The following is a 20,736-nucleotide window of genomic DNA, read 5'->3' on the forward strand; positions in this document are numbered from 1 at the left end:
TAATTATAGTAGTAAAAAAATATATCTTTTATTACTTTATTAATAAGCTACCTAGTATGCAATTTTTGATCCGGGTCTAAGGTTTTTAGTGGTCTGTATAGTTTTAATATGTTCATTAAGTTTATATATTAAGATTTAAAATTTATTTTTTTATATTCAAATAATTTATTGTATATTCGGAGACTGATACGATGACACGTATATGGACACACGGTTAGACAATAGACATCACACACTAAAATATTTGAACATCGATCACATATAGATATCGACGAGAATAAAATAATATATAACTATACAGATAAAATAAATAATAATAATAATAATAACGACATCAATGATATAATACACGCGTCAACACCTAACAGTTTTATTATCTATTATACATATTGTTGAGTTGACATATTATACTTGATCAATTTAATCGAATTGCAATAATACTCGACACTGATGTGTGCTTTGAACGTCTTCGAGGGTATTTATACTGTTTATAGGTACGTGCTGAGAAAAACCTAAAGTTCTTATAGGTGTCGATTTGTGCGTTCCCCATCAATATCGTTATGCTAAGTATAGTGAGACCGAGACGCTTATCTCTTTCAATCAGAATTTAGATAGGTACTCTGTAGTGCGACTGTTGCATAAATAATAATTTCACGTTAAATATTGGTAAATTCCAAATATAATGACTTTTTCAAAGGCTCGAGTTCTCTCAACTTTTGACTACTACCTAAATGGTGTAACGCTACATTGTATTATGGGATCTATTAAAGACCTTGGGATATATTTCGATCCTAAACTAAAATTAAAATGTCATATTAACGACATTTTTAACAGATCTAATAAAATCCTCAGCTTTATTTGTAGAAATTGTGCAGATTTGGATGACACATTAGCTTTAAAATCCATATATTTTTGTTTGGTATACGTTCCATTTATATATGAATATGGCTCAATTATTAGCTGGTCTCCATATACATATCTGTTAATAAATGAACAATTGAAAATATTCAACAAACATTTTTACGTTTCCTATTTTTTAAATGTTCCATACCTAAAGAGATACTTTGTCCAATTTTAACGCATCTCCTCCTCGAAAAACTTGAGCAGCGCCGTTTACTATTAGATTTATATTTTTCATACAAGCTTCTCAACGGAAATATTGACTGTTCTGTTTTCTTAAGTCTTTTCTCCTTTCATATCCCTACTCGCAACACCCGGTATATAAATACTTTTTATCTTAACAATGAAATAACTAACTATATAAGTAACACCCCCTCCACCCCCACAACAGAATTATGAAAACTATAAATTAATTAGAAATAGATTTGTTCTTAACACCAAACCTTAACTCATTTAATCTTTATTTCAATATTGTAAATCCTTTCTTAGTTATAGCATATAAATATTAATTATTATTGTTTAACTGTTTTCTTTACACTATTCTAAAAAAACTATTATTTTTATTATTATATGTAATTTGGCCAGTGCCCATTTAATTTTAAGATGAGTAAATAAATATTTAAAAAAATATTATTAGCTGTTATTAAACTATAAACCAATTATATACCAACCATCTACCGATGGAGAAAGAGCTTAAATTTAGTATGGACAGTAATATGTATTATTATAATTTTATGATTTGCAATATGCAATGCATTTTTTTTTTTCAAAATATTTGTTGAAGGTAATTATGGATGTTGAACTGATTGGTAACTAATTTTTTCTGAATAAGAATAACCATAGCTAATAATATATAAATTTTAAAATTTTAATAATTGAGAATGTTCTAAAATATCCATCATATGAATTTATTCGTTGAAAATTGGCCTCGATATATCCTTACACGCTGCCATCGCACTGACTTCATCAAAGAGCGAATCCACAAAACAATAAACTGTAAATTATAAAAATGAAAAATGTAGACACATTTGCAACATACTTTGTGATTATCGTTCCTAATAATTATTGTAAACTATATCCAATATTCATTTTTCTCAATTATTATAATTAATTCAATTGTGTAAGAAACTTGTATCTCTGTGGACTATGCGTCCATGAATATTTTAATTAATTAAAAAATATATATTCTAATATAAGAATTTTAAATAAAATAACTTTTCCATGAAACCATGGTATGTGATTGGTGAACAATCCCAGAGTATATTTATCGAATAAAAAAGTTCCAACTGATGCAACTAAGATTTATTTGGCTCAAATTCACTAAATAAATTTAAAAAATATACTATACCTCGAAGGTCATCAACGTGACTCCACTCTTATTCACTAATAACATAACGATCACAGGTCAAATCTCACATATGATTATGACTAGTCGAAGGAACCGGTAGAATTTATCTAAACTCGAGTCCACGACTCTCAAGTGTTGGCAGTCGATCCACCGTCCGCCACCGAGAGTAGAAATTTACGTAAGCATAACTACCAATCGTATAATTTTTCTACAAATACAAAAAAAAATTGGAACAATATAATAATTAATAACATTTTTATTAAATAAATAGTATTCGTCGGGCGTTCGAGATGGACAAACAACCCACAGTTTTGAAAGAGCTGGTAACTATATAAGCCTATTGTATTATATTATTAAATTATTAAGTATTATTATTTCGCTTTAAATCCTTAAATGGTATAAATTATGCATGATAGTGTATTACTCCACACATGTATTATATGCAGGCAGAGGTGTGTTTAACGAGGGGCAAAGGGGGCATTTTCCCCCAGCGTCAAAATTTGAAAATATTTTATAGACGGTAACCAGGGAAAGGGAAACCAGACAAAAAATACAATATTATTATATCAATTATATTCATTTTTTGCAAGGCTGGGCAAGTTAATGATTTTTTTTAACTTTGTTAAGTTAAGTTAATATGAGCCAATTACAAAAAGTTAAAAGTTAAAAGCTAATTTAATTATATAGGAACTCGGTTAAATTAAAAGTTAATACAAATATTTATAAACAAATAATTTTTTTTTATGCATACTTTATTATTTTACAAACACTGAAACCCAAAACTAATTTTTGGACTATAACTATAGAACAAATGTTTTTACTTTATACAGTATATTATTGTATTTCATATAACTTTTCATTTCTAAAAAAAAGAACAGTATATAGTTAAATATATGATATATATAATAACTAATAAGTAATAAATACCTAAAAACCATGAAGTGGTTTTTGTTTATTTTTAGACTTGTTAGATTTTTTCCCGAAATGACCATTTCGGTGGTCACTCGTCGATAACAATAATATACCCATATTATAAGTATAGCCATAATGCCATACAGTCATAAAGCCATAAAGGGACTATATTATTATTGTTACCTGATATAATTCAGTTGATAATATAAAATCTTTTATTATAAAATATTTTCTTATCTATACACTATACAGCGTGTTCCGTTAGAGTACAGAGTGATTGGAAAAATATAAAAATTTTAACTAACAAATCATGGTAAATATTTTTGACATAAAAATGAAATAGACTGAAATAGTGAAATGTAAAAAATTAGCTTAACTTTTTCCGTAAAATGAAAATCAACTCGTCAATTTCAAGTTAATTAAAAAATAAATTTAATAAGTTATTGAATATCCAAAAGTAACTAGTTAAGTTAAAAAGTTAAGATAAAACTAACTTTTTAACTTGTTATGGTACATCGAGTATTTTGCATCGCGTAGTTTATTTCGGAAAATACACCAATACACTACCTGTTGGCTATTACGCAGTTGCAATAGTAACCACACTGCTTTTTTAGCCAATTTCACAACAATTTATAACTACACAGTAAACATTTTTATGATTCAATGTTTTTTTCATACAGCGGAGAAAAAATATATTTTTATATACCTAACATATTAATATGTCCTATGTCAAGCGGTTAAAAAAAAAATTTGAGCAGTAAAAAATGTGCAACGTTTTTTAGTGCACTTTCAGTGGTGTTAGAAACTAAAAATTTGAAACATCTTTCTTGTAACGGTCTCATACTAAATAAAAATTTAGGAGTTGAAATTCACCCCCTCTCACCAATTAAATGTCGTGTTTTCCTATCACATATATTCTTTTACTTCTTCATATAAACTTTTACTATTACTTACAAGTATAAAAAATTAACCTCGATATCAGAAATTCAAAACATGATAACAGTAATAGGTAGATATTATGTCTTATGACTTTTATGTTTTATGGCTCGCTATATGATGTATTAGATTATATTGTTGCGTTTTTTTCAAAAGAAAAGAAATTTATTGTTTCACCTACATTCGAATTTTATTTTTATTATCGCATCATGTGGTCTCAATATACCTAACTTAGGTACTTTCTGATTAAAATACAAACCTTTCATTTCCAATAATAGAACTTAAAAGAAATATCACTTTATCTAATATGTACCTAGTTTAAAACGTCAAATATTTTATAAAGATGCTTGGTTGCAATTGGTTGCTTCTTACTTATTAGAAAGGTCAAAGGCGCTTGATAGAAATATTCGGGAGGTATTCGGGTATATTTGATATACACTTCACGTGATAACTTTAATTTCAATGATAATTGATAGGTATAACGAATTACATATTAAGCGCACAACTGATATTTGTTTAGTATAACTAATACATCTTATATCATAATATATTAATATGCAACTTCATAAATCTATAATTAGTCAATATTTCCGGTTATTAACATATCTCAGAGAAATAAATATTACTTAAAACATTGAGATCGTCATTGTGCCCGATATAAGTAGGTAGGTATACCTAGCCACCTAGGTGCCTAAATATATTATATTAATTAAATTGTTTTTACATTTTACTTGCAATATATTTACAATTTACGACAAAACAAAATTATTTTTTTATTTTTTCATATAAAGGTCTTGCTATTTATTAGGTGAACTTAAAAGTCAAGTGTTCTGATATTAATAATATGTCTTTTAAAAATGAATTATAGTTAATAATTGTTTGTACGAATATAATACTTTAGCTTCCTTTACTTAGTTATTCTTATGTTGTGGGTACTTAAAATAGGTAAATTTATTTATATCCTATAGGTTAGTAGTAATAGTTGATAATTATTATAAACGAAGTTAGTCTCTCAGTGTTGGCATAGAACATCGAGATAAAGAATATTATTCTTTATCTCGTTGGCATAGAACAATAAGGATGTTCAAAGTTCAAACCTTTGCCCACCTGCAACATTCTATTTTAATTATTATATTAAATTATATTTATTTTGATTTCGTTATGTATATATTTAATAATTTTATATATTAGATCGTGTTTAATTAGCATTAGGTACAGTCGTTGATAGATAAATTGAGCAGGCGGCGACGGTGGCACTTCTTTTTAGTAGGTATATTCCAAACTATAATCGCAGCGCACCTCAGTCGCTCATCAATTATTTGTCTATTATAAATATATAAAAAAAGCTGGTTAGTTGTGGATATCGCTCTGCTGCACAGTAGGTTACAAGTGGGTTACTGTAATGGGTGGAATTAAATTTGAATCCAATGATATCATATCATTGTATACGAAAAACGATTCTGAGCGGAGACGGTTTATCTGTCTAGGATATATTATAGATTATTAAACATTTTCAAATCTTAGATATAAAAGGAAATTTTTTTATGAATTTCTAGCATAAAATAATTTACGTATTTTCTCAAAATTCAAAATTTGAATGTGCGTAAAATTTCCCGTTTTTCCCAGTTTCCCTTAATTATTTTTAGTTCGTTTATTTGTAGCAAATAAATAATTAAATTTTACATGTGTTTATAAAAATTGTTATCCAACAAAAAATGATCTGTTTCACAGAATTCTGCTAAAATTAAAGTCAACAACGTCAATATTAACTATTTTAAATTCGGAAATGGGCCACTAAAACTGTTGATATTTCCCGGAGCACTAGGTACGTCTACTAATTAATCGCATAAAGACTGCGGATCTATAGCTTTTTTAGGAACTCGGCTTGACAGTCGACTGGTTGAGCTGCAGTAATGTTATTATAATGCATATATGCTTCTCCATATAGGTTATGTTGGTAGTTTTACACCGCTAATAAACAATTTCGACAAAGGAAAATACACGATATATTTATGGGATCCTCCCGGTTATGGTTTCAGTCGTCCGCCGAACAGAGATTTTTCGCCAGGATTTTTGAACCGTGATGCCGACTGTGCAATCGCACTCATGGAGGTAAAAATACTCTATACAGAATACTTACCTAGGTAGTGTCAGCTTTGCCAGATGCCGACTCTCGGGGCCCTTAGCGTTTACTTTCTTAGTTTAAAAGCAGACCATCTGCACGATGGGGTCAAAGATGCTTCACACACGTGATGGTTACAAATTTTTTTGTTTAGGTAATTGTCTTTTAGTTTTTATTTACTACAACATACCTACGCATTTATTGAATTCTGACATATCTACCCATTAGTTGGCTTTTGGCTTAGCAAAATATGAATCGGTTGATTGTCGGCTGTCGGCGGGTGGAGGAGGAAGGAAATTTACAATAACCCTCAAGGCGTAGATAATAAAAGAAAAAATAGAGGCAACAGAGCGAAACATGGCCCCTCACTTGTCATGCCGACACTGCCTAGGTAGATACGCCAACAACGTATAGGTACGGTGTGGTAAGAAAGGTCATCAACTTTTTCCTCGCCATTTCGGGCGATGCAGGCGTTGGGCGTCGACAGGTACTCAATGCTGGGCTGGTGCAACGGAGGATGCACCGCGCTGATCGCAGCTTCCAGAGCCGCCGACCGGGTGGACAAATTGGTGGTGTGGAGCTGCAACGCGTACGTCACCGACAAAGATCTCGATATCTACGAGACGACACGCGACGTCCACAGCTGGCCGGATGCGAGGAGAGTATCGCAATTCGAATTGTACGGCGAGAAGTACGTGTCGGACACATGGGGCAGGTGGATAGACTCGTTCCGGATAATTCTCGAAGAGCACGACGGTGACGTGTGCCGCGGTGCACTGCCCGAGATAAATGCGCCCACGCTCGTGCTGCACGGAGCAAATGATGAGTTCATACCGATCGAGCACGGCGTATACCTCCACGAAAACATCAAGCGCTCGACGTGAGTGTTTTAAGTATGATAAATAATAGTTATTATATATTCCAAGCCCTATAGGTAACCACTAACAATAATAGTTCAATCGATTCGTTATCGGATACGATTTGGTAGGAATTTAGAGATTGTTTAAAAGAACATACATGCTTAGCGAAGTTTAGAACTATGAATTAAACTATTAGCTTCGGACATTGGTTGACATGTGGTTTTTCTCATCAAGTTAGATTTTTCCACCTGGTTTGTATTTATTCTGTGCGTGCAATTAAATCTCTAGTATTTTATTTTTATTTTTAGAAGTTTTTGTTTTTATGAATGTCCTAAAAAAAATCTAACAAGTAGGTACCAACCGGCAACCACTAACTATCAATAACTTAATAATTTATGATTTAATGAATGGAGTGAAAGTAGAATAGTAACTTACAGTGTTATAGGAAAAAAAATTCACAACTCTATCAATCGTTTAATTTGTATTTTTAATAAATGCATACTTTAATTTATATTTTACAATGTTTAAACATAATATGGATTATGAATTATGAATTAAACAATTAATAAACATATTAGTGTTAGTAGAAAAGAAATTATTAGAGGACACCATAATTTTGAAAAAAAAAAAAACAAAGATTACAGGTTAGGAAAATAAAGGATAATGATCCTAACATAACATACCCTAAACTCTAAAGTTTAGGGTATGTTATGTTAGGGCCTAAGCCTATCAGCTTCTGATGACAAATTCAATTCTGAATTCAAAACAATACCTATTATGATTTTGTGAATACTGTTTGTCTGTACGACTGTACAGTAGATACAGCAACTACTTCATTCAACACAACAATAATTCTCTGACCATACATTTTGTTTTTTGTATTACAGACTTGAAATATTTCCTGATCACAGGCATATCTTACAATTTACAGCCACTGAAAAGTTTATTTCAATAGTGGATAATTTTCTTAGTAGTAGTGTATAGGTAACAACAATCAATTTCCATACATTTAAAAGCTATATTATGAATAACATAATTACAAGAAGATATTAAGTGTCAAGACCTATACGTAAGTAATATTATAAGTTATAATACAACAAGTTAACGGTGAAATTGCTTTGACTACTATGAAAATCTACACAGATTTGTTAAATCCCAACAAAACAATAATAATAAGCCATAATTAATTGATAAATAACATTTTATTATCATTTGGAATGTAATAGTTATATTTTAATTAAGAGATCACAAAATAAATATAGCATACTATAAAATATAAGTATGCAATAAATTATATATTACATAAAAATGTGTTTGGTTTTAAAGCATTAGTATATTGTTGACACTTATTCAAAATTGAATTCATATTGCTTGAATTACATTTATTAAGGACTAAGTAAAACAATTAAAAGATAGTTTTAACTTGATCATATGTTTAGAAAACCTTAAATGTATACAAATATATGTATATTAAACTCAATAATGTGTAAAAAATTTTAAATGTTTTGTTAAATATATTCCATAATATTTATATTTTATTAATAACAGTGAACGTCATTTTTATTTTTTATCACAGATATAAAAAAAATTGTGATTTATATTTATCAAATTATGATGGGACTCATAACAATTAAAAATTCTATTAGGTAACTTAAATAATGTATAATAATGCTTATAAGTTATACTCATAGAACACTGTGATATTTGAGTTCAAATAGGTTTGAAATGAATATAAAAACTTGTTGTTTTAAAGTGCAACTTCACATCCAAAAATGTGAGAAATGTGACCACACAATGTGTTGTAAAAACATTATTAATATGTTATTTATCTTAGTTTAATTATTAATTATTTCATATATTTTAATTGTATGCTTAATGGTATTATTTATTACCAACATTCAAGCCATATGAAATAAAAAATTTAACATAAAAAGGTTCTCTCGGTTCTACTAAACTCCGCCATTATATGCATATTCAGCTTTATTGTGCATTATGAGTCGATCTTCAACAAAATAGAAACTGTCAGATTTAGTTTCAAATGGATTTTGGATCATTTCCTTAACTGCAAATGTAAAAGGTAAAATAATTTAAAAATCAAGAACTGAATATTTATTAATAATTAATACACATACTCAATTCAGGATCCAAATTAGGAAATTTGTATATGTGTTCACATGTATTTTTGCTGTGTGGAATGCAAAAACCAAATTCAAAGTCAAACGTCTTTAATAATTTGTTGCGGAAATAATGACGTTCAATCATTCGAAACTTATTAACTGGCTTATTTCCCACAGTAAACTCCACACTATCAATTAAATTTAAATTTAAATAATTAAAATAGTTGATATGATTTATAACCACAGTATTTTAAATAATTTAATTTATATACTCTAACTGAAAGATGAATGATAGAATACAATGAAGCAAAAAAATATTTATTACAATTCTTACGTTGCTCCAACCAATTTTAGTTTAAGAAACTTGGGTGTAAATTGATAGCGTACAAATCGGCCACTATTCAGATCTGTCTCTTCTACTTTTCCTTCTGTTTGATTTTCGTCTGAACATACATGTTAATAATATTAAATCAATACAAATAATATTACAATACATATTATATTGGATTTTTACAATCGTTAATCATACCAAGTATTACAGATGGCTTGGCAATTTCAAACAATACCATTCCTGTATCAAGGTCACGTATTTTAAAACGTATAAAATCTATATTATATATATTTGCATCTGGAGCACATAAATACCCTGTAAAAAAAATATTATATAAATAAATGAACTTATGAAACAAAAAATATTAATATACATTACCATCTGTGATTTTAGACAGAGTCAATACATCGTCTGGTGTTATTATTGATTTATTACATACAGTTTGTTCAGCAGTTTGTTCTACTATAGAGAAAAAAAAATAGTTTATAAATATTAATTAGGTAAGTACTTAAAATAATTGCACAAAAATTTCTTAATAACATTGTAAATACAAAAAAAAACAATTTTATTAAACCTTAAAAATTAAACAAAAAACAGAAACCTATGCTAACATAGAATTTAAGTAATATGTCATAATGACACAATAAAATCACTAAGTGTTAATATTAGTATCGGATTGACTATGAGTATTTAATTGAATTGATCAGTAAAATAATAACACATTTTCTTAAGTATGTGCTTAAAATCCATTAGGTAACTTAGAATTTATTAACTATGAAATATATGACTATTACACAATGATTTAAAATTTTAAAATTTTACCAAGATGCCTAAAACGCTATTTAGTTTATAGACAATGCTCAACTATTCAAGGCAGAATGGAAATCACTAATCACTATTCACTATCAAATTATTGTATTGTTAGTAGCTTAATTTATCTATTTTAGTAGATAAGTATAGCCAGTATAGCCGTATAGGTACCTAAAGCATAAACAACAATGTTGAATACTTACAATTTGCGTCAGAGGCAGCTGAGATAGCAGCATTAGTCCTGTTACTGGCCATCTTTGAATTTGTTCCAACAGATATCATGGTTTATTGATGAACCAAACAACAACTCGCTATAGAGCATGCTGTCAAGGATTCCATTTCATTTTGCTGTCAATTTGTTCAATGACGACGATGTCTCAGCAGCAGTAGGTCGTTTAGTGAATGACAGAAAATAGAAAACAAGAAAAAAAGATGTTTAAACCTGACAAAGGTCGTCTTTGCGAACAACAATGATAGTTCTATGCGCTGTGTAGTTGAGAGTCCAGAATAATGACACAACCCACTAACCTAGATAGCTTATTTCGCACTTGTCATTGTCTCGGAGTGACACGGGTATTATGTGCGTAAATGAAATAAAAAAATGAAATAAAACGAAGAGGGAAAAAAACGCAAACGGGGTAGTAATATAATAATAGGGGTCAATAATCTAAAAAAAAACACATTAACCCCAAGGCATGACAACCTACACGGCCACCACCAGCCGTTCAGCATTCGGCCCACCACGTCGTCCAAGTCGCTCGATCACTCGCGCGCGCGCCCTTTATCGTTATCTGTTATCACGTCTTATCACTCCGTCCAAAGCTGACGCGCTCTAATCGTCGGAACTCGACATGACTATGACATGACCGACAGCCGACAGGTCGTCGGAATTGGGACGTCGAGGACAAAATAGTAAATAGATCAATACTCGATTATTAATTATTATTGAAGAGTGAAGGTCACGAAATGTCCACCAATACTGCAGATTGTCTGACCATTGTAAATATAAATTGTTACGGTGATCTTTTTCTAATTATACTATATATAGTATATATTAGGTGGTATATTATTAATATAATAATATCACATCAAACGTTTAAAATTTTCATCGTTAATTAAGACGTAGTTTTAAATACTTTTTGTATATCTAGTTAGATAAAGGCAAGTTTTGGCAGTTTTAACTTAAGTTGGTAGAGGATTCTGGATTATTATATTGTAACTGTAAAATGTATAGACCGCGAAGAAAATGCATAATTATTATTTATTTTATGATATAAACAATGAAGACAAACACGCAATGAGGCTCGTTTTATACAGCCATTATATAGGCACCTACCGTGTAGTACTACCGTATATACCTCCGTACCTAACTAACCTAAGTCATATTAATAATTTATGATTTATAGACATATAGTATATATGCCTACTAACCTACTACCTAGTACTTAGTAGAATAGAGAATAGTAATAGTAGTATAGTACCTTGTACTTATATGACTTAACTCTTAACTAGATACGATATACTATAATAAAATACTATTGTACTAACTACTAACATCTGAATAGGGAGGACTAGGCAGAAATTTGGAAGTGCTTATAGTTTCCTCCTTATTTACGCCTACGGATGCGTCTATTGTCTATACCTAGGTGGTTAGATGGCTAGGTAGATTAGGTTATTTATTAAAGTTATTACAGTATAAAAATATAGCGAGACTGGCAGATTGGGAGAGCATACTCATTAACAACTATGAATAAAACTGTAATTCGTAAATAATTCATGCCACAAAATGTGTACAATATTTAAATATAAATCATAACTAAAAAGGATGAAAAATGTACAAACAAGTATCCCATTCCAATAAATTCATTAATATATTCGTGTATAATGATATATTTGTATATGTACGGTAAAAAAATTACAAATAATATAATTTAATATGCCGTAAATATTTTTTGGAAAATCACTTGATACCTACAATAAACAATATTTTATTTTCTTCACTGAAAATTATAATCGGCATAGGTATTCCAAAGTTGAACGTATCATCATACATTTAGAGTATATATTTAAAAAAAAAAACTAGTAAACTCAGTATAAAACTATAAACGTCATATTATATACTACCGTATACCTCCCAATACACCTCCGTAGTATGAAGGCGACAGTGTTATTTTAAAGCGCTTATGTCCGTTTTACCTGTTAAATATGAACATGGATTAAAAAAAGGTCCGATCTCGATATTTTATACGATATTTATTAGTTTATTTATTACATAGCTTTTTAGGTATGTTGTGTTTCATTTTAAGGCTAGTGTGTGTTTAACGGTTAAAAAATCGAATACGGAAAGTCCACACACCTATATATTATAATATATGTTATATCAACTGTTTTACAGGGTTTCTCAGAAAGATCCGACAAAAAAGTATATGCTAATTAAACGTATGACAAAGATTGTTGATATTATATGATAAGTAAATAATTTAAGAAATATACTCATATCAGTAAATTCTCAAAAATCATATTTTTTTTAAAGTAATTACGTTCCAAATTAATTTAACCAAAAAAATATTGAATTTAAAAAAAATTCTCAGTTTCGATTAGTCGGTCGTAAAGTGCGCACGTGTGTCCATGTTTCGCTCTGTTAACAGTGTTCTGTGAACAAGGTCAGCGTCTGCAGTACATGCATGCTGCACCGTGTACGGTGAACCTAGATATAAACACATAGTTACGGTACTCTAATTCCATTTCATATATATTGACAAAAAACTCCCAACTGTGTACGATTCCAAGAGTAATGTTATTCCCCTTCAAAATGTGGACGGAGTAACCACTTTGGCTCCGAAATCCAAACGAAATCTCTCATCATCCTCGACTGGTTCGCCATCACACAATGAAAAAAAATCTAACTTCTTCGTGTCACCAAACTGGTTTGGAAGCCTACCTATTGACGACGATTCTAATGACTAGGTGATTCCCGTGCCGTGCGATAACAGCCCCTCAGCAAATGCGGTTCATAATCTTACTTCAAACCAGCAACATGCAAAGCCTGCCACTACTTTTCCCCCAACAATCTATGTGAAAAACGTAAGCGATAATACCTTATTTAAAAACTCTTTATTGAGCAAGATTGATATCAATCGGCATTCGACTATCATTTAAAGCCACTCGATCATTATTAAGCGTTAATATTATTAATTATTAGGCCAAAAAGACGCAGACAGTTTCGATGCAGTCATTAACTTTTTGAGGGAAACCAGTTTTGGCTACCACTCCTTTCTTCCATCACATCTACGCCCTTTTTCGGGTTGTAATCAAGAACTTACATCATACTATAAAAAGGTCCACTTCTGATATTTCTGAAGCTCTGGTCACCCTCGGACATATTGTCACGAGCAGTGGCGTATCTTGGGATTTTTTCGGGGGATGTCCTGACTTCTTACTACTTTATTTAATACTTTATCTCCACAAATATTAACATAGTTTCATCACGAATTCATACCTGATTTTAATATATCTTATAATACCTAATATAAATGGTAATTTTTTAGTAAAAAAAATCTTAGGATAGCTACTTAAATTTTTAATTATAACAAAATTATCACAAGAATAAAGTATAAACAATTTTACTGAATAAAATACAACAAATCTAACACTTAAATTTACTGAGTATTTTTTAGTATAAGTTTAATTTATTTTGTATACTCATATATTATTATTATGGATATATTTTTAAAAAAAACACTAACATTTCAAAGCTTTAACCTCACAATATTAAAGGTAAACGTCTTTTTTTTTACTGCCAATTCGTCCAATACTTGCTTACTTTCAAATTTCAATGCGATCCTTCCGATTTATTGATAACATGGTTAATCCATTTAGCCTTTTCTAAATAAAATAATTATTAGAGGGGAATGATAACAAACTTGACGTATCTTCTAATTCAGACGTAATACATGAAGAAATGTCCTGCTTTGAATTAGTTCATAAAAGATGAAATAGATGTTTGTTTCTTTTGTGTCATTTTAACTGTTTTAAAAGTACAGTAACATCATTAAACAATCTTTAATTTTATATTAAATTAATTAATTAAACTATTTTTTTACATATTATAGTTTGTAGTTTCATACGAGTACTTAAAGGCTTAAAACTAGAAAAATAAATTACCATAAATACGTAAATACGTAAATTTGACATACCTATTTACGACGTCGACAATCGGCAGCAGTTAAGCAGAAAATAAAATAGTACTTTGTGTGTACCGCAGTACACAGTGTCACAGTACACTTTATATCGTTGGTCTTTGCTATACCAATTAGTGGGCAATAATAATTGCTGTATTCGAAAAAAGATAATAGGGCTATAGCCAATAATACAGCTCACCCAAAATCACGAAACGATAATACCTACAATTCTAAGATTTACATAGTTCACCGTTTGCTGGAAGTTCAAATAACATTTTGCTAATGACTAATACCTATACGGCTATACCTATATTTTATGGTATAAGATGAAATATACATTATTCAATTTTCAATTTTCAAAGCAGTTTTAAAATATTTCGTCATTGGTCAACAATATTTTGGGATACTTCAGTAATGAATACAACTAGAAAAAAATTGGGGGGTAACCCCCAGGACCCCCCCCCCTAAATACGCCACTGTGGTCACGAGTCTCAATTATTTTAAAGCACGGCGTTGCTCTACTACTATATGTTATGTGGATTTAAACCAGCTGAAAACAACAACGACATCTTTAATGTAGGTAGGTATCATCTCTTTTCCATACTCTGGTAAAAATTGAAAAACCGTACAAGGTCAATCGACAATCGGGTTCCACCTCAATGCCACAATTACCAAGAATACGGCCATATTCGACGGTTTTGCGGTCATCGACCTCGCTGCGTCAAGTGCAGTGGTGATCCCCTCACCTCCGAGTACAGCAAAGACAGTAGGTAGTTCCTGCCCAGCCAAATATGCCCTGTGTGGAGGCGATCATACGGCGAATTTCAAAGGATGTCCGTCATTTAAAACTCTCCGCAAATATCATTCCAGTATTCATCGTATGCAACAAAAACTTAAAACCTCATATCCCTCCAATACAAATTCAAACCCTGATCCTAAATCTAAGCCCAAATCTTACGCTCATGCCATATCTGGTTCCGAAAACAACAACAATATTTGCGATATCGAAACGTTGTTATCAAAATTTTTCCTGAATTTCACTGCAATCATTAATCCACTTATATCCCTTCTTTCCACTGTCCTAAACAAAATTAATTTACCTTAGTCACACCGCCAGCGTTCGTCATACTCATAGATCATTTCATTTTTCATATACCGTTAATACATTAACTAATTATTATTATTATCGATTTAATTACTTTATATTTTTATTTATCATTATCTTATCCATATAATTATATATTATATAACTATATATACACTCTAAAGCATACTACACATTTAGTACATGTATATTATCTCAATTATCTGTATTGTAATAACGCAAAAATAAAAGAAAAGAAATAAAAATAATAAAAATAAAACTCTAGAATAAGTAATAATATAACTAAAATATTTAAGTTAATATAACTATTATATAACTAAGGCTCCTGCCAATAGTTATATATTAATAGATATAAATATTAAAATTGCGCTATTACCTTCCTCCTAATCGTCGGAGGGTTCTCGAGGTCGTGATTCGAGAACGATCAAGTACACCGTAGTAATAAAATATTAATTATTAAATTATAAAAATCTAATAAATACAATATAATATATGAAATTATATAAATATATGGATATTGATGCGCATGCACCTTACCTTATTCGCAGCTGTCTTTGATATGCAGTTGACGTAATAAAATAAATAAAGGTTTTTTTTATTAAACACTCAGATTAAAGAAAAACAACACTGTTAAATTTCGATTTTAAAAAAGAAACGGTCCAGCTGTCGCTCGCAATGTCTGGTGTTGAAAAGTTTTTAGGTGCTCCTGCACTCTTGAAGTTATTTTAGTTTTGGGTGGTGCTCATGCACTCGAGAGTGGTGCTCATGCACTCGAGAGTGGTGCTCATGCACGGTAGAGTGGTGCTCATGCACTGATGGAAGGAGACGACGTGGTCCAGCCAGCCAGGGTTGTAGGTGGCTCCGTGGCTCCACCAAAGGCCTCTGCGTTTCCAAAGACTTAGCATTGTCTTTGGCAACAGAGATCCTCATTGGACCATCCCCTGCTCTGGTGGCACACGAAATAGCTCACACGTGTTGTGCCAGATAGTCACAACTACGTATAAGTTCCCATGTGATTAAATAATACAAATCGTTCCTTTCATCAGTGGACAATGGTGTTTTTTTTGTTGGATTTTAACTGTTATCTGCGTGCGACAACTTGACTGTTATTTATTTTATTGAATATTTAAACAACATACAATCATGATGTGTGAGCATATCATTACAGTATCGTCTTGTCTTGTATATATTGTAAATTAATTGTCGAGCCGTAATAGTTTTGTGCTAATGGCTAATAAAAATTAAAAAATAAGAATTCTAAAAATAAACTACTTGACTTAGATAAATCTTTTTAGCATCAAAATTTATCTTATATAATCAGATTCACAAATAGGCTATTTTGAATTTATCCAAAACAAAATGTTATTAATTTTTAAGTTTTTTATGTTCAGTACTAAGAAATTCAAAATAAATTATACTAAAAATATAGCGCAATTGTCTATATTAAAAAATTTTTTAAATATTGAATACAACAAAAGTTATTCCATATGTCAGATCATCATGAGGCACCCCGTATGAGTCTTATGCCTATTATGAGAATACTTTTCTGAAATGTTCTTTACATTGCTTATGGCAAATAAAACAATAGGTTATAGGTAGGTGCCTGACGCGTCGATCGACTGTGTTTCAAAATACGTAGATAGGTTAGGTATTGATAAGTTCGATAAAATCATGCTTTTTAATTAATGGTACCTTCTACCTGAGTAATCCAAGAGCGGCTTAACTGTTTAAAATTGTAATTTTTACATTTTATTCAAGTAGAATAATTTTAACAATGCATACCTACAACATTTAAAAATGATATATTATAAAATATAATTTATAAATTTATATCCTATTATGTTATAATTTCATTACACTATGACTATATCATAATAAAGTCATAATTCACAAGTTATTACTTATTATAATCACAGACGCCGAGTTATTTAGTCGGAACGATGAATGATGATTATATATAACCATATTCAGAATGTAACAGAAAAACCTGACAAATAGAATAATTTTTATTCTAATCAATTTTTTTATATATAATTTAATGACTCATGCGCTACACGTATAGCATAATATTTTTTAGTTCTTAATACTGAAAATAAAAAAAAAATTTAACATGATTTAAATTTTTACTGAAAATGTCTAAAAAGTAAAAAACCAATTTGTAAATCTGGGTTTCAAAAAACTTTTAATTTGTAAAAATATATATCAAGTCAAGTTGTTTATTTTTTAATAATATGTCAATTTTTTTTTGAAACAAGGCTCATTAATTTGAATAGTAATAACTTTAAAGTTATATAGGTCTTACTGTTAAATCCTGCTACATACGTATATTCGTATTACACAAAATATTATTATAATACATACAATTTGCTAAAATTTACTACCTAAATAGTAAATAGTATAGATTATTTTCTATAGTATTAATATCCATTGTTTAATTGTTTGATAAAAACAAATTGTGTCTAAAGCCCGCCAAAGGAAATATAAAAAATCTCGAGAAAATGTAGACAAAGATCAAAAAAAAAAAAAAAAACACAACATTTGAAAATATAAACAGTATAAACTTTACCTACGCTTGTCGCTTTAATATAAATAAACACCATATATTTTGTAAAACGTTAAGTTGGTAACTATAATATTACTAAAACGAGATAATATGAAATAGCTGCTGCAGATTATATATCTATACGCAAAATTCTAGCTTCTTTCAAATTGGGTAAGCCAGCATTATAGAAAGAAAAAAACTATGAAAACACGAACAAAAATAATATTCGTTGTAACCGTTTTGCTTAAAAGATAATTGAACGAAAATTTTTTGAAAGTTATAGCTAAAAATATAAAATACTATAAAGTTGGATATTTTTATAATTATATTTTATGCCACACAACAGGTACCTATTATGTTTATATTATTCATGTATTTAAATTTTAAATTGATGTTTGTAATGCAATGTAAGCTGATAAAATCAGCAATTAGCTGTAATATAATATAATAACTACAGAACCTTTTCTGCAATACTTAACAAACTTTTTTAATTACTTATCCAATATTAAAAATTGTACATTTTACGCAAAGATAATGGATTATTTTTAATTAATTAAATACAACTATTTGAAATTCTTGACGTCAACTGAAAGTTGTTTTGGAAAAACATAAAGACTTTTATTTATGACATCCCCCCCATACCAAATTCCTGGGCACGCCACTGTAATCAGTTAAAAGATTATAATATCAAGTACATATTTGCTAGTATAAAACTACTAACTCCTATATACTTGTCAGTTTATAAATATTAAAACATGTGAATTGTTTAGTGGATTTAAGCATAACCTAAAATTTTAACTATTTGCACCTATACATTATAATATTATATGTTGTACTTTTGTTGGTACTATATACATATACTAGCTAAATTTTAATATACTTAAACAGATTACCCAATCAACACTTAAACTTAAATTTTAATCTAACATTTATAAATGAACACTATTATGACCAATAACGCTGCTTCAGACGACACAGGCTACAGGGCCACAACAATACTTTGCCCAGGAAATAATATATACCTAAATAAATGATATACATATTGTATTTATTATAAAATGTATAGCTTAATACAAACTCATTTAAATTTAATTGAAAATTAGTCAAACATACCAATACAAATCTATATCCACTATCTACTGTCTAAAATTTAAGGTATTTAAACCATAAACTCATCGAAAGTCAAATATCATTTCGAAATTATGTTTGATAACAGACAGACATGCTGTCCCTTCACATTAAAATAAAATAATTTAAGAAATGGCGACATATTTTACTTCCTCCAATTTTAAAATCAAAGCTTCCAATCCATACAAAATCCATAATTTAAAAACCTCTACTATGACGTAATAGGTATTTGGGTTATTACGGTACAAGTTTAGCTGTCCAAACCCATGCTATGTTTGTACTGTATAATATAAGCATTCCAATTTCCAATAGATCAGTGGATCACTCTACACAAGATAACTAGATAGTATTGATACATCTTCGTTTTAAATTTATATTCCCACTCAGACTTAAAAATTGAACTAGTTAAAAACTAATATAAGCCACTAAACATTGTTTAACACTTTAATTAAAATTACAAAACTAACAAAAATTTTATCAAGTACCTACGTAAGTCCACAACTTATAAATCCTAACCACCGACTGAAAAGAAAAATATATATGAGACCTCCAACTAAACTAAAATAATAAATATTTATATACATTATATTATATTATTATAAACATAAAGAAACGCTACTGGATATTTTTTCTCTACAAGGAAAATTCATGAATCATAAATATGTTTTTGTTGATAAGTATCCATGACAACGAAAACCATACGAGAAATCATTCAGAAAAAAACATTAGGTATCTGACCCAAAAACGTATTTATAATACTAAAAGTTTTTAGCATATAATATATAAATGATATATTATCTTTGATTATCTAAATAATAAAAATGCGTGACCTTAATACTAAAAAAAGGACTGACATTTCACATAATTAAAAGATCTATTTTAATTTTCAGAAAATCCGTTATTGGCTCATAAATAACTAACTAAAAACCTATAAATACATATACCTATTTATGTAGGCGGAAAATTATGCAAGGAATATAATAATATCTAAACAACTCAGATATTACGGACTTCTATTTTTCCCAATTACTCCACGTCGTTTGACGATTTGTTTTTTTTTTTGTGTCAATACGAGATGAGTTGTCGAATTAATGCTTCGATTTTTAACTTCAGTAGCTTTTCCGGTTGGAATGTGAATCTAGTTAGTGCATCGGGAAGGTCAAATTTTGAATTTCTCAGTAGTTTTCCGAAGCACTTGGGAAAAACAAAAAAAAAAAAATGAGGAAAAACAGGAATTTTTTACGCAAAATCAATTTATGAGAAAATCGAATTTCAAATATTGGTGTAACTCGAAAACAAATTACCGTAGGTAGACTGGTAGACACATTAAATATTCATCGAATGTTTTCTGGCATTTTGTATAATTGATAAAATTTTCAAAATATATCAAATAATTTAAAGTCTTTTATAGACATTTTCAATTTTCAATCTTTTTATTTATGTA

At 29.5% G+C, this 20,736-nt stretch overlaps 2 protein-coding genes across 3 annotated transcripts; one reads left to right on the forward strand and one right to left on the reverse strand.

The window, feature by feature from the left end:
• Positions 1-2,311: 2,311 nt before the first annotated feature.
• Positions 2,312-8,579, forward strand: LOC107163838 (serine hydrolase BPHL-like). 2 transcript variants are annotated; one of them, XM_089226187.1, is made up of 6 exons: positions 2,312-2,426; positions 2,520-2,571; positions 5,828-5,921; positions 6,045-6,208; positions 6,689-7,111; positions 7,966-8,579. In XM_089226187.1, the coding sequence occupies exons 2-5, from the start codon at positions 2,539-2,541 to the stop codon at positions 7,100-7,102; spliced, it is 705 nt and encodes a 234-aa protein (XP_089082313.1). In that variant the 5' UTR covers positions 2,312-2,426; positions 2,520-2,538; the 3' UTR covers positions 7,103-7,111; positions 7,966-8,579. The 2 variants fall into 2 exon arrangements, with proteins under 2 accessions (XP_089082313.1, XP_015366920.2); XM_015511434.2 differs by having other exon boundaries at positions 6,689-7,098.
• On the reverse strand, positions 7,545-11,090 carry unc-119 (unc-119 lipid binding chaperone). Its single transcript, XM_089226188.1, has 6 exons — positions 10,540-11,090; positions 9,905-9,988; positions 9,725-9,841; positions 9,530-9,638; positions 9,211-9,383; positions 7,545-9,140 (listed from the first exon to the last, which is right to left on the reverse strand). The coding sequence occupies exons 1-6, from the start codon at positions 10,616-10,618 to the stop codon at positions 9,028-9,030; spliced, it is 675 nt and encodes a 224-aa protein (XP_089082314.1). The 5' UTR covers positions 10,619-11,090; the 3' UTR covers positions 7,545-9,027.
• Between the last annotated feature and the right edge of the window lie 9,646 nt (positions 11,091-20,736).

Source organism: Diuraphis noxia, unplaced genomic scaffold (genome assembly GCF_037042655.1).
Source record: "Diuraphis noxia isolate RWA-SAM2 unplaced genomic scaffold, SU_Dnox_SAM2 contig0004, whole genome shotgun sequence".
NCBI classification, from domain to species: Eukaryota; Metazoa; Arthropoda; class Insecta; order Hemiptera; family Aphididae; genus Diuraphis; species Diuraphis noxia.